Source organism: Pseudonaja textilis, chromosome 9 (assembly GCF_049901715.1).
Source record: "Pseudonaja textilis isolate UNSWEBS1 chromosome 9, rPseTex1.2, whole genome shotgun sequence".
NCBI classification, from domain to species: domain Eukaryota; kingdom Metazoa; phylum Chordata; class Lepidosauria; order Squamata; family Elapidae; genus Pseudonaja; species Pseudonaja textilis.
This window is the reverse complement of record NC_141998.1, coordinates 3,205,371-3,221,134: the sequence shown is the minus strand read 5'-3', so window position 1 is coordinate 3,221,134 and position 15,764 is coordinate 3,205,371. Positions and strand designations below refer to the sequence as shown.

Genomic DNA, 15,764 nt, shown 5'->3' with positions numbered 1-15,764 from the left:
ATCCAGAAAGAAACTGGGACAACCCCATCAGATGAGGATGTAATTCGGAAAATACGAGACTGTGCAGAGATGAATAGATTGACATTAAAAATAAAGGATAAACGTTTTTGAATAACAGTGCATTGGCAGAGCATTATTTACAAATAAAAACACAACCAACATACGTTGGTAATACATCTCAACATACAAAACCAATAGCAATAGTAATAGTATAATAATAGTACTAATAGTATAACCAAAAGAGTTGATCTAGGTTTCTTCTTATGTTAGGTTAATTACATTTTTATCAATTACTACATTTATATTTATCTACCCCTTTACTTTCAACATATACTGTGTGTGTATATATATATATATATATATATATATATATATATATATATATATTAACCTTCGTAATCTTACTTTCTCTAATTTCTACCTCTTTTTGCTATCCATTCATAAATGTTATTCCATGTCCGAAAGTGTTCTTTCTGAATCACCTTTGTCTTTAATTTTCACCTGCTCTTTTGAGCACGTGCCCCAAGGAGAACTCCTAAACTGTGTACCAATTCTGTCCAGGGTTGTACAACCTCATTGAGAGTCAAAGATGACACATCACCAGACTTCAAGGGACCAAAACCTCAAAGCAACTCTCTTCTGCTAGGGTTGAGTTAGAGGCGGTTCCTTCCTGTCTAGAACCTCCTATCTCCAGACACTGAGCCAAGAGCATCGCTTGACTTCAGAGTTCTCCAGCTGCTTCACCAACACTGACTGGAACCTGTCGTGGGGAAAGGAAGAGAACCACGGCCAAATAGTGCCTGCTGTCCTGTCCTGTCCTGTTCTACTCTACTCTACTCTACACTACACTACACTGCATTCTATTTTATTCTGCATTCTATTTTATTCTGCATTCTATTTTATTCTAAAATTCTATTCTATTCTAAAATTCTATTCTATTCTATTCTATTCTATTCTATTCTATTCTATTCTATTCTATTCTATTCTATTCTATTCTATTCTATTCCATTCCATTCATTTTCTTCTATTCTATTCTATTCTATTCTATTCTATTCTATTCTAAAATTCTATCCTATTCTATTCACTGAGGTGGTGCAGTGGTTAGAATGCAGTACTGCAGGCTCCTTCTGCTGACTGGTAACAAAAGCCCAACGAGAGATCTATGAGGACCAGGATAATTGCACCCATAAGTTCTTGTTCCCTCCAGAGATTGTCCATCACTGCAACCAACGTCATCTCAGTAGGGCACTCCAGCCTAAAAAGAGTCCAGATAATTTGCTTCCTCCAGAATCTTTGGCATCTGAGCGCCAGTCACCCTTTCAACAACCTATTCGCCAAAGCACGCGAAGGCCCGAGAAGGAACAATGGATGGAAACTCATCAAGGAGAGATTCCACCTGGAAATAAGGAGGAATTTTCTGACCCTGAGAACAACCAACCAATGGAACAGAAGTTGCCTTCGGAGGTTGCGGGAGCTTCACCATTGGAAGCTTTCAAGAAGAGGCTGGACTGTCATTTGTCAGAAGTGGTGTAGGGTCTCCTGCTTGGGTGGGGGTGGGGGGTTGGACTAGATGGCCTACAAGGTCCCTTGCAACTCTGTGAAACACCTTCCTTAAAAAGGAAATGTTTAAAAGTGGGCCCAAGTTATGCAACTTTGTTGGGTCGAAGGCAGGGGTGGGATTCTATTGGTTCGGACCGGTTCAGACGAACCGGATGTTACAGTGGCAGCTGGTTCAATGAATCGGTATTTCAACCAACAAGCTGGCCCCTCCCCTCCCCTCCCCTCCCCGGAGTCTCTACACAACCCATTTTCAATGGAGGTAATTGCAGGGCCTGCGCAGAGCCTCTGGGAGGGGGGGGAAAAAAGGCCTTCTGCAAGTCTGGAAACGGGCCTGTTTCTGGCTTCCAGAGGGCCTCCAGAGCCCAGGGAGGCCATTTTCACCCTCCCAGAGGCCCAGGGGAGGCCTCTGGACACTTCGGAGGATGAAAAACGGCCTTCCCAGAGAAACCGGAAGTGGCAAAACGGGCCTATTTCCAGCTTCCGGTGGGCCTCCAGAGCCCAGGGGAGAGGCCATTTTCATCCTTCCAGAGCCTCCGGGAGGGCCAAAATGGCCTCCCTGGGTTCTGGAGGCCCACCGGAAGCTGGAAACAGGAAGTTCCGGTAGGCCCTGTCCACCATGGCCCCGTGCACCCAGCAACCGGGCAGCCAACCGGTTGTTGGGATTTTTGAATCCCACCCCTGGTCGAACGATGGCGTCTTGAAAAAGGATCACCCCACTACTTCACCCAACCCCTCACCCAACCCCTCCCACAAATTTAAGGCATTCGCTACCACTTGGACCCAACTAGGTTGTGATCTACTACAGGGGTCCTCAACCACCGGTCCCCGGACCGGTACCGGTCCATGGAACGATTTCTACCGGGCTGCCGGTTTGCTGGGCGCCGCCATCTTGTTTTGATGAGAAAGTGCTTCCGGTGAGCTTTTCTGGGTAGAAAGCGGCGTTTGGGTGCTGAAAGAATCCTCGCACCTTAGTTTAATGGGGGGGGGGCTTCGAACAAAACTAAGGCGCGAGGATTCTTTCAGCACGCATGGCAAGGCGAGCCGAGCGACCGTCCCGAAGCCCATCGACACAGGTACAGTTGAAGGTGGCGGGGAGAAGCGGAGGACGGCTGGCTGGCCGGTCGCTCGGCTCGCCTTGCCATGCGTGCTGATGCTGGTACCGGGCCGCGGATGATTTTGTGATGCCGGTACTGGGCCACGGCACAAAAATGGTTGGGGACCACTGATCTACTAGGTTTGACCCGGCTAAGAGAGGCGTGGGTATCGAACAGAGAACAACAGGACAATTTGGAAATTGCAGAGTTTGATTCAGATGGCCCTTTAAATGCTCCGAGTAAACAAACACCCCCCTTTTCATCCTGTCTTTACCAGATACATCCAAATTCCCACACCGGCCTCATAAATGGCACTTAGGGTGCTCCCATCCTTCCAAATGAAGGCAGTTCAGCTTCCCTGCATCCAAACATCGGTCATAATTATTGCATTGCTCGCCAGACCTAATCTATGTTGGCTTCTCTTTAGAGACGGTGGCTTTTTTTTTCTTTTTTGCCGTCCAGCTAGATGAAACGCAGGAGGGCCGGGTTTCAAATGAGCTGTTGGGGGTTATTGCATTATTTTTTTTTTACTTCTCTGCTTTGCTGTTCCTTTTATTCCCCTTCCTGCTTTAATCACTTTCTGCTGAACGCATCAAAAGAAGGATTTGTTTATTAAAAAAAAAATCAGCTAAGTGGTTTAGAAGAAGCAATTAAAAAACAGCGCCGCCGACGGAATATACTCCTTGATGAAGAGTGTTGTGATTTACTCACTTTGAAATTGCTAATAATAAAAATGGCAGCGGAAAAGAGCTTTGTCTCCAAAGGGGCATTTCACACTTGGTTGACAAACAGGAGGAGAAGAAAAAAGATCTGTCATCCCACGAACCCTTCTAAAATTTTGTCTCCTGTCTCTGATCAATTTTTTTTTGAACTTAGCAGAACTGACGGGAAAATATCTGCCGAAGGCTGGCAAGATAACGCAAACTATTTCTCCGATTAACTTTTATGAGAGAAGTCAGCAGAAGATACAGGAAAAGTATCGCTTAAAACACGAAACGCCAAAAAGGCTCGTGCGTGCCCAAATGTGCTAAAGCACAAAACAACTTCTTTTTTCGGGGGTGCCTTTGTCTTGGTTTCGACTCCTGACGATTACAGGTAATCCTTGACTTACAACAGTTCGTTTAGTGACCGTGTGAAGTTATAACGGCACTGGAAAAAAAGGGACTTATCCAGGGCTGGCCTGCTGGGGGTTTGGGAAAGCCCCCTAGCTAAGATTCTGTGCAATTCAGTGAACGCCCCCAAATCCCATGCCTGGATGGCCCCGCCCACCCCGTCCCGCCCCTCCTAGGAGACCCCAGCGGGCCAGTTTTGGATGCAGGTAAGCGCAGGGCATGCACTGAGGCTTGAGGAGGGCGAAAAACTGGACTGCCAGTAGTTCAGTAAAGATTAGAAATGGGCCCTTTTCCAGCTTCCAGAGAGCCTGCGGAGTCTGGGAAGGCTTGAGAAAAGCCTCCGGAGTCCGGGGAGGATGAAAACAGCCCCCACCCCACGGTGCAGGAGGCTGACTAGGCCACGCCCATCATGGCCATGTCCACACAGCAACCGGGCAGACAACCCCTCGCTAACACTTTTGAAGCCCGCCCCTGCCTATGTCCAATTTTCACCCTTACAAACCTTTGAAACAGCCCTGTGGCCATGTGATCAAAATTCAGGGGCTTGGCACCCGACTCATATTTACGACGGTTAATGCGATCCCCTTTTTGCAACCTTCAGAACAAGCAAAGTCAATGGGAAAGCCCGATTCACTTAACGACGGTGTTACTAACTTAGCTACTGCAGCGACTCACTTAACCACCCTGGCAGGAAATGTTGTAAAAGGGGGCAAAACTCGATGACTGTCTTGTTTAGCAATGGAAATATGGAGCTCAATTGCGGTCGTTAAGTGGAGGACTGCCTGTATAAGGAGACATCCCTTCAGGCTTCTTGGCAGTGTTTTTAGAAATGTTTTGCTTTTTAACTTCCTGGATTGAGGGCCCACTCCAACGTCGTCCAGCTGGCTTTGGGCCTAAGGCTGGACCAGAACTCATGGCCTTCTGGTTTCTATCCCCTTGCCTTTAACCACTGTGCCAAACTCTCCCTTGATAAAACAGCACTGGCTAGAAATGATCGTGCAGCAAAATTTTGACGTAGCAAGACTCATTATGTGGACACTGATGCAATTTTGAGCCACAATTACGCAGCGGTTAGAGTGCAGTACTGCAGGTTCCTTCTGCTGACTGCTGGCTGCCTGCAATTTGGCAATTCAATTCTCATCCAGGCTCAAGATTGACTCAGCCTTCTGTTCTTCCAAAATGGGTAAAATGAGGAGCCAGATTGTTGGGGGCAAGAGGCTGACTCTGTAAACCACTTAGAGAGGGCTGTGAATCATTGTGAAGTGGTATATAAGTCTAAGCATTATTGCTGAGTCCAAAGGAAGGCAGGAAGGAAGGAAGGAAGGAAGGACGGACCATGTGGCACAGTGGTTAGAATGCAGGATTGCAGGATGACTCTGCCCACTGCTAGCAGTTCGATCCTGACCAGCTCAAGGTTGACTCAGCCTTCCGTCCTTCCAAAGTCGGTCAAATGAGGACCCCAATTGTTGGGGGCAAGAGGCTGACTCTGTAAACCGCTTAGAGAGGGCTGTAAAAGCACTGTGAAGCGGTATATAAATCTAAGTGCTAAGTGCTATTTCTAACTTCCCTCAGCTCATACCTGTCCCGATGTACAGCACTTCGTACGGTTTGCCATCCAACCCGTGAACTCTTTCCACCACGAGCTGGGTGAAGTTGGCATCCTTCTTGACCAGCAAAGGCTGGTTGCCATGCGGGGGCACGGCCTTATCCATCAGAGGATGCTTCTTCGCAAAATTCAGAGTGTTGTCTGGGAGCTCCAGAGAAGTGGAGAAACTGTTATACCGGTGCCAATCCGTGATACACTGGAACCAAAAACGGACAAGAGAAGCTGGATTTAGGTTAGAGCTTCAAGTATAGAGACTTAGCAAAAACTTGTCAGTTCAAGAGGATGGGTCTCCCTGACAGGGATGGCCTAGAGGATGTGTGTTCTGATCCAGCTCTCCAAACACGACAAAATCTCTGAAGTTAACTCAAAAGATTCCTTTATTAGGAGCGCCAAGCAAAAAAAAATTCTCTCACGGGAGGCTAACAAGTCCGTCTGGCTGGGAGATGAATAGTTGTCTGCCACATCTATACATATTCGCCCCCTGCCTTTTATCCCCAGAGCTAGGGTGGGGCTTCGCTAGCAACAATGGCTCTTCCATCCCAAGGACCAGCCCATAGATTTCCACTGCTCTCCTCTCCTCTGCCTTCTGTGCATCTGTGCGTCAGGCACTGGACCCAGCTAATTCCTCCTCTTCCTCATCAGCCACCTCCAGACCTGGGGGCTGTTGACTCTCCATCTGAGGGCTGACGGACGGCCCAGGCTCCACCTCTCTCTCTGCCAGCTCAACTCCTTCTCCCTCTGAGCTCTGCGGTTGCCTTGATGCTCACCCTGAGTCCTACGCCTGCTCCTCATCCGATTCGGCTGTTGGAGGGGCCGGCAGCCGACAGGCCACCACAAAATGTGATTATCTAGGGCCGTGTTTTTCAACCTTGGCCACTTTAAGATGGACTTCAACTCTCAGAATTCTCCAGCCAGCAATGGCGGGTGGGGTGGGTACCTGCCTTGGTGGGGAAATGGGACTTACAGCGCCTGGACGGGGAACGGGTTCCTGGTCGGAGTAACGAATCCACTTCTGAGCAATTTCACTGTATTCCTTGTAGGGACCTTCGAAGACTTTCTGCACATCCAGGATCTGGTACTGGCAAACGGCAGAAACATCTACGTCACCCCTGCAAGAAATAGAAAGGAAACCAGGCCGTTGAGGGTTCAAGTTTGCCTTGATGCTGATCCTGACTCCCACTCCTCCCCCGATTTGGCTGCTGGAGGGGCCAGAGGCCAACAGGCCACAATGGATCCCTTCACAGCCTTAATGCAACACAAGTTTCAAAGGTATTGTGGTCCGCCGGCAGCCTGCGGAGCCGATGGCAGAGTCGGACAGCGGGGAGGAACATTGGGCAACCCGGGAGTCTGGGGACGACTCAGACAAGAGTCCTGCATCTGACACAAAGATGGGGCCAGGGCCATCGGAGAGTTATGTGCTGACTCTGGAGCCTCCAGAATCTGACAGCAGCGAGGCAGATGAACATGGGGAGCCTGTTCCCACAGCACGCGTGTGCAGAGCTACCAGTTAAACCAAAAGGGGCAACTCGCGAATAAGGTTTGGAGGTGACTGGCTCCTCCCATAAGACATAAAGGAGGAACAAAGGGACAGGAGCCTTTGCAGGAAGCAATGTTGTTTGCTCCGTTCAGATTAAACCTTGAAACACTGTGTGGATTTTGTACTCCGGTTAGCTTTTTACAGTTAATTTGACACTCTAGTTGTTGGCAGCAATTCAAAGGAGAGAAAGGTGGGTGCTTATCTCGAGAGACTGTTTGGGACTCCTCCTTATGGGGTGGGAATGAACATAATTCCCAGCGTTGAAATAAAAGAAGAGTTGTTTGGACTAAGTGTGTGCTTAATTACGGCCTTGGTCAGAACAAAAAGGGAGGTGAATCCAGTGGTGTCTCCTGCTTAAAATAATCTGTAGCCAACGTTCAATTTTATTGGCACTGTTAGGACAAAAGGCCGTTGGGCTGCTGCTCTCTGAAAAATCCTGTTGGGCCTTACCAGCGTGCTTGGAAGACCCCGAAAAAGCTGGTCTCACGCCAGTGATCGCCGTTCAGCGTGTAGGTCCCCTGGATCCGATTGAAGTGCAGCTGCTGTTCTGGAATTGAGCACAGCAGCCGGGCCTTCAGAAACGTCGTCCATCTTTTCTGCAAAGTACGGGCACCGCCGACATCGCCCTGCACCAACCGAAAAGAGAACGGCCTTTGAACAACTTAATCTCCCCTCTGTGTTACCCTGATTGGCCTTGAGATGCTATCTTCTCACCCTTGAGTTCCCAACCAAGTTCCCACCTAATTGCAATTCCCATGCCAACGTCTAGAGGGAACATGAGGAAAGACTGTAGGACAGTGGTGGCTAACCTTTTTGGGCTCCTGTGCTGCTAATTGTGTGCAAGGGAATGCACGCGGGTCCTCCCCCACACCCCTTGCACATATGTGCACCCCCTGTGCCTCACATCTCTCCCACGCACCCCCACCCTCCATGCATGCATGCCAGATACCCGACAATCAGCTGTCGGGTGCACAGTCGACCTGCTCTTGGCAAGGGCTCGCGTACTGGCAGTAATGGCTCTGTGTACCACTTCCAGCACACATACCATAGGTTCGCCATATGGCTGTAGGACGTCATCACTGTATGTTACAAGAAGTCCTTGAACAACAACCACAACTGAGCTGAAAATTTATGTTACTAAGCGAAACAATTGCTAAGTGAGCTATGCTAACTCCCCAAGTTTTGTTCAGAAGTCCTTCCAGTCCTCAGAAAGAGAAGCACCACTGCCTACCTTGCAGATCCGAGCCACTCGGGCTACCACCTGGTCAATGTCACAATCATATTCCACCGCTCGCTCGCTGAAGAAAAAGTAAACTTTGTCATCATCTCCGATATCGCTTCCTTTGCTCTCCTGGACGAATGCTGAGCCCACGAAGTGGGGTTCTGCAGAGACAGAGGGTCGAGATAAATACAGTGTTCCCCCCCAAAAAACAAGACCCGACTGGAAAATAAGCCCTAGCATGATTTTTCCCTACCCCCAAAATAAGTCCCAGTTAAGAGCCTCAGCCAGACGAATGCATTTAATACCTTATTTCCTTTAAAATAGGTCCTAACTAGAAAATAAGCCCTAGCATTTTTCCAGGATGTTTGTAATATAAGCCCTACCCCCAAAATAAGGTCCAGTTAAGAGCCTCAGCCAGAAACACATATAAAAATAAATAAATAAATTATATATATATAATTCAGCTTTGTTTGGGTATTTTCCCATGTCATTGTAGTTGTGCTTTTAAAGTTGTAGCAACGTTTCGGCAGAATCTCATCTGCCATCATCAGGCTTTAGTATATATATATATATATGTATATGTATATATATATGTATATGTATATGTATATATATATATATATATATATATATATATATATATATATATATATATATATATACACACACATACACACATACATACATACACACACACAGTATACACATACAACGAAATTCACATAACACCCAGACCAGACCCAACACACACTCACACGTGACAATCCCCAAACTCATCCCCACACACCAAATTCACCACCCCACAAAACACACAAGCATCCATACAACAGACCAAGTAATACTGTCCAACAGCTCACCGATGGTGGTCCTTAAGTTCATTGTTAAGTGCAATTATAGTTCCGGGATAAAAACTGTTCACAAAATGTGTGGTCCGAGTTTTAATTAATTTAGTACCGTATTTTCCAGAAAATTAAGACCTAACTGGAAAATAAGTCCTAATGCATCTTTTGGAGCAAAAATTAATATAAGATGCAGTCTTATATTTGGAGAAACATGGGTAGAGGCCAGTAGATCCTCTCAATTCTCACCAAACAAGCACGCAACAATGTTAAGCTTGATTTTTAAAAAAACAGAAGAGGAAAAAAAAATAACAAAAAAAAGAAGAAAAAGAAGGAAAAAGAAGCCACAGGACAAAAACAGTATGAAATTCTTATACGTGCACACACCCAGAATTCATTCAGATGTGTATGGGGGTAGTCCTTGATGCAACATTTACGTCACCAAATGAGACCTCTGCTAAGCAAATTTTGCCTCATTTTAGATATTTCTTGCCACAGTTGTTAAGCAAATCAACGATGTTGCCATAGTTGTGTGAAAAATGGTGGCAAGTTCCTTTTTTCCACTGACGTCTTAACTTTGAACAGTCACTCAATGAACTGCTTTAAGTTGGAGGACTACCTGCACGTGACGTTTTACAGAACCATTTCAGTAAAAGTCGACTGTATTTCATTGTAAACATCCATAGATAATTCAGCGTTGAAAAGCCACTCGCTCATTCATGAGCTGTGAGTAACAGCAGATCTTCCATCCCTTGAGTATTTGGGACTATAAATTCATCTTCCAAATGTCGAAGGACTAATCTTCTGGCCGTAAGAAGCATCAGATGTCCTCTGATCCGTGTCTACAGTCTAATCCGGGGTAAAAATCTTCCCGGCCCTGTGTAAGATCTCTGCCTTTTCGAGTTAAAGGAGTATGAAATCTCCTTGTCAGATGGCACCTAAGTCATCTTAAAGATGATATCGGGGGCTCACTTGTACACGGCACTCCTGGGAGGAGGTGTCTACGGCTCATTTTTGCAATACATTTTTTTTATTTTTTGTTTCTATATACACAGCATTGTGTGAACAGTTGTGGTTCTAGGTCCGTGATGGCGAACCTATGGCATGCATGCCACAGGTGGCACACAGAGCCATTTGTGTGGGCATGCGAGCCCCAGCCAAATTTACCTGCACTGCGTATGCGCACGCCTCCCAGCTGATTTTCGGCCTGTTTGAGGCCATTTTCACCGTCCCGGGGGCTCGGGGGAAGCCTCTGCAGCCTTTGGGGGCCGAAAAACAGGCCCGTTTTGACATTTCTAGTATTTCTGGAAGGCCCATTTTTGGCCTCCCGCGGCTGCAGAGGCTTCCCCCAAGCCTCAGGGAGGCCGAAAAAGTCTTCAAACGGGCTGAAAATCAGCTGGGAGGTGCATGCATGCACAGTGCAGGTAAGGGGGTGGGGCGGGGGTGATGTTCACGCATGCGCGGAGAGGAAGGGCGCGTTGCCTTCTGGGTGCTGGCAGGGGAGCCCAAAAAGGTTAGCCGCCACTGTTCTAGATCATTTTACATTTTATAACAAACCTAACAATAGTTTCACCTTGGTAATTATTAACTTTCTTACATAATTTGATATTAATACGGATTATCGCTCTTCATTATTCAATGTTCCCCTTCCCTTCTTTTATTATAAGTTCTATATTACTTGTCATATTTGTGGTAATAAACATATTCATATAATTCAAATAATCATTCATAAATTCATGTTAAATTTATGTTTTCTATGGTTTATCCCCTTTTTCGTTCTTGGTTCTGCCACCATTACACTTAAAACTAAAGTTTTTTTCCTTCTCCCAGTTATAATGAAACAAACAATATTCATCCATTTTGTTCCAGTCAACCCAATCAGTTACAAAGCTCTTGTCTCCCCGAAGATACTGTGTTCACACACACCCCAGAATGTTCTCTACCAGCCCACTTTCCCTGCGGCGGGCACATTTCCAAGGCATACCCTGGATGGAAGCCATTCACACACACACACATACACACACTCCTCCCAATATTTTTATTTTCTAAAAATGCCAGTTTGCACGGAACAAGAGACAGGAATTAGAGGATGCCAGAGACTGGCGCATCGCTTTACAAAATGTCAGAGTTGGGCGGCATCAAAAAAAATTAAAGGTATAATAAAAATGTCAGCATCCCACTGATTTATTTTCAGTTAATTATAACAAAATTAAAGTAATTTATCGCAAAGACAACCTACGCCCCTGTCCGGATTAAAGAGGTGATATAGTAGATTCGGTGCGAGACCTCTGCCCAACACGATGGATAGCTACCTCTTTCCAAGTGGGATCCGACGATGTAAGGCCACTTCCTGTGCACCCCCTTTCTAATCCAGATGGCAAATTGGCAACAGTTCCACAATGTCGTACTCCGCAGTTATCAAAAGATGGCGGCAAAGAAATGGTTGCCAGGAGATACAGAAAGCCCAAACTCTTGGTTGCCGTCTAGTGACTATTGAGTTTTCTGCCACAATCTAGATCCAGAAACCCAGCTAAATTCCACATTCATATCACATGCCATCCACCATATTCTGAATAAACCTCACAGCTTGCCTTCAACAACATGCTATGACCCGGGGTGTGGCACGAAGGCAACACAGTCAAATAAGCAAGGAGAGTCCCTTTATTATCTCCAACTTTGCTCCCATTGTCCAGTTTACCTTCAGGCTGGAGAAAAACTCTCCCAGGAACACCCTTTAACTGCAGAGAATTAAGTCCAAAACAAGATACATACAGACTGTAACTAAAAATCCACACAAACCACGCTGCAGTAATTAACTTGACAGGGCAGGAGAAGGAATTGCAGACTTGAAAGGCCAGCAAAACTCACACAGTTGGGAAGACGCCAGGAACATATATAAGCCATGACAAGACCAGATAAATTCACTCCTAAGTGAATTTGCTCCTAAGTTTGCTGTGTGCAGCTTCCCTTTTTAAACACTGTGTTCCCAGCTTCAGCTAATGAAGGGAATCGGGGCCCTTTCCTCCCCCACAAGCCACGCAACTCACGTTGCTCCCTTCTCCGTTCCTCCCTGCATGGCCTAGGATAAAGGCGGGGAGGGCCTGGGTCTTCCTCTGAACTCCCTCTCCCTTGTTCTACCTCTCCCCTGCTCTGCCCAGCTGGACTTTACGCTTCCCCAGTTTCTTCCACAGCTAACGGAGCCACAGTCCAACTCCCTGTCAGCTGTTCAGCCTTTCCCTCTGAATCAGATTCCGACAGGAGCATGACAGACTGGGTTTTTACCACGTATTGACCAGACAGTGACTATACTCATGTGAATGCAACCTAGCATGCTATACAAAATCCTAGCCAGTGCTGAAGATACAACGATGAGTGTGAGTTACTCCAAGCCAAGTAAGAGCAATGGAAACAATTTAAGCAGCGTGTGCATCCAATACGCAGCGTTGTGATTCTCCCACTGCCCAGCCCAGAAAAAGTTGGTTCACAAAGGGAAACCTTTGTGTAACCACGCTGAGAAGATCCCTGGAAGAAACATCCCCTTGTAGCATCTCACCATTCAGCCACGTAGGCAGGTGCTCTGTCTTGACGGGATACTGTGGCCCAAGATTGCGTAGGATCACGGGATCGGTGCCCAGGAAGTTGTTGTGTGTTGCAGAATACAACTCTTCTTCTGAAACAGGCAAGGAAAAGACATTGGCCCAGCTAAAGGGGAAACCTGGAGCTCCAGTCAGATTCCCAAAAGGAGATATGCTTGGCTGTCGAGGGTCATGTTTCTCAGCCTTAGCAGCTTTTAAGGGGTACGGACTGAATTCCCACAATTCAGGGCACAGCTTGTTAATTGACACTCGACCAGGATCCGCTGTATTGTCGGGGATGCTACCCATCCTTTCCACGACCGGTTTTCTTGGTTACCTTCTGGGAGGAGCCTTTGCGATATCCGAAGCAGAAGAACTAGATTCTGTAATAGCTTTGTACCATATAGTATCGACCTTGCAAACTCTCAAGAGCTTTTAATGTGTGCTATTGTGTTCACAGAATAAAAGCGACCTTAGAGGTTATAGCTCGCCTCTCCATTCCCCTCCCCCGCCCTCCTGTATTCTGTCCTATCCTGCTCTGTTCTATTTTCTATTTTATTTTCTATTCTATTCTATTCTTCATTTCATTATTCTATTCTATTTTCTAGTCTATTCTTCATTCCATTGTTCTGTTCTATTCTATTCTATTTTATTCTACTCTCCTCTGTTCTATTCTATTCCATTCTATTCTTCATTGCATTATTCTATTCTATTCTATTTTCTATTCTATTCTACATTCCATTGTTCTGTTCTGTTCTGTTCTATTCTATTCTATTCTGTTCTGTTCTGTTCTATTTTCTATTCTATTCTACATTCCATTGCTCTGTTCTATTCTATTCTATTCTATTTTCTATTCTATTCTACATTCCATGGCTCTGCTTCTGCTCTGCTCTGCTCTATCCTATCCTATCCATCCTATCCATCCTATCTGTTATTTTCTATTCTATTCTACATTCCATTTCTATTCTATTCTATTCTATTCTATTCTACATTCCATTGCTATTCTATTCTATTCTATTCTTCATTGCATCATTCTATTGTATTTTCTATTCTATTCTACATTCCATTGTTCTGTTCTGTTCTATTCTGTTCTGCATTCTATTGTATTCCATTCACTGCAGTGGCACAGTGGTTAGAATGCAGTACTGCAGGCTGCTTCTGCTGACTGCCAGCAGCTGCCTGCAGTTTGGCAGTTCAAATCTCACCAGGCTCAAGGTTGACTCAGCCTTCTATCCTTCCCAGGTGGGTAAAATGAGGACCCAGATTGTTGGGGGCAAGAGGCTGACTCTTTACACCACTTAGAGAGGGCTGTAAAGCACTATGAAGTGGTATATAAGTTTAAGTGCTATTGCTATTCCATTCTTCCCATCCCATCCCGTCCTTTTATCTTACCCAGTTCTGGAAACTGGCTGGGAAATGCCAGAAGTTGAGGTCCGCACCTCTTTAAATTGCCAAAGTCGAGAAACGCTGGTTTATCCTGAGTAAAGCCCAACAGTAAAGCAACCAGGCAGGAGAAGGCCTGCATAAGCCGGCGCTTCCCTTTCGCCCAAGAAATTCTCCTCGGCACGATAGTCCCATCATCAACTCCGCTCTCCTTCAACACCAAACCGAGCACACACACACACACACATACCCGATGGTCACTTACCCACAATGAGGCTCGTGTATCCCTTGGCAGGATCGTACGGACATTTGCCCTTGCCTTCCTCGAAGGAAAACCTGTCCAAGGAGAAGGTGGCCAGATCCTGGGGAAAGGGCACGGACAAAAAACACAGGATGTTAATCAACCCCCATGACAATCTAGGCTTGCTCAGGTGGTATCACGTACGGGGGAAAAAATATTTCCGCTCTAACTCACAATGTAGCCACATTTGGGCTGGAAGGCATACGTGCCACAAGTGTACATGTGAGAGCTGTTGTAGGTCTGGAGGAAGCGGATGTAGTTGAAACATTCAGTCTGCGGAGGGAAAGGAGAGGTGTGTTAACAAACTTTCCCACAACCCACCTGTGCTGGTCAGACAGTATATAGCTAATAGATAGTTAGTTGGTAGTAGAATTGATAATTTCAAGTGGGGAGTGTGCTGTCCAGACAGTAGTTAATTGGGAGCTGTCCCCTTAAGGGAATGCCTCATGGGAAACGTAGTTAATGTAATGTGGTCACTTCTGTAATCCTGACTGGTCACTATAGTTTCACTGTTCTGTCTTTAAATTGCTGGCTGAATATAGAGACAGTCAGGCAAACTCTACAAAGGCTTCCATGCAAAGTTTTCTTTATTGGATCACAAGGCATCCTCGAGGTATAACTCACAGTTATGTTGAGATTCCTCTAATGTCCAAATCTTTGCATAGCTGACTTCATAGTGGGGAAAATACAGTTCTCTTCATCCCATAACGATGGAGGAAAAGGATCCAGTATGTTGCTGGGTCCAGACAAGAAAGGAACCAAGGCTTCCCCCAACCCAACCAAGGGTCAATTCAGTGACCAATCAGGATTACAGATGTGACCACATGACATTAACTACGTTTCCCATGAGGCATTCCCTTAAGGGGACAGCTCCCAATTCCCAATTAACTATATACTGTCTGGACAGCACACCACCTATGCACCCAAGAGGGTCTTGCGCTGAGCATTGGCTTCGCCGTTGCATGAGAGTCAACTGAAATTGTAGCCGTCTTTTAACAGCGGGGTAGCTAATTCTCAAGGCAGCTGAGATTGTCCTGAAGTAAAATAAAAGATCTGAGAAAGCTTGAGTGGAAAAAGGAATTTAGACATCAGAGGGATGTCTTTGGCCGCCTGCAGCACTGCCCGCCCCCACCAGCCTTAATTTTAAAGAGCATCTTTAATGGAATCTGCAGAACGCACCTTTTCCAGGGCAAAATGTGCGCGCATGGCGGCTGCGTTAGCAGGGAAGATAAAGCCAGAATTTAAGACAACCCTGGGTTGACTGTATCTTTTTCTAAAATTATTTTATTTTATTTGACATCCATAGGGGTTGCGTGAACAGTGTGCATTGTCCGGATCCATTTACTGTATACATAATGATAATACTAACAATACTATTTACGCGTACATGGTAATAAACTGTCAACTTCTGATATCTTCTATATATGTAAAAGCGAAAGACCACTCAAGCATCTGGTTTGTTTAATGGCTGCATGACTCACTTAAGAACTTACTTAACTATTTACTTATCAACTGTGGCAAAAAAACAAAAAGAA

The 15,764-nt window shown here is 45.9% G+C and overlaps 1 protein-coding gene across 1 annotated transcript in view; it reads right to left on the bottom strand.

Annotated features, from left to right (window-relative positions):
* The window catches only part of SEMA4C (semaphorin 4C), a 90,885-nt gene that overhangs the window by 15,539 nt on the left and 59,582 nt on the right, over positions 1–15,764 (bottom strand). The window contains exons 5-11 of the mRNA XM_026715109.2: positions 14,404–14,502; positions 14,194–14,290; positions 12,524–12,640; positions 8,141–8,292; positions 7,360–7,535; positions 6,337–6,481; positions 5,346–5,568 (exon numbers count right to left, since the gene is read on the bottom strand). Of these exons, the coding sequence (XP_026570894.1) occupies positions 5,346–5,568; positions 6,337–6,481; positions 7,360–7,535; positions 8,141–8,292; positions 12,524–12,640; positions 14,194–14,290; positions 14,404–14,502 (1,009 nt within the window). The remainder of the gene's footprint in view (positions 1–5,345; positions 5,569–6,336; positions 6,482–7,359; positions 7,536–8,140; positions 8,293–12,523; positions 12,641–14,193; positions 14,291–14,403; positions 14,503–15,764) is intronic.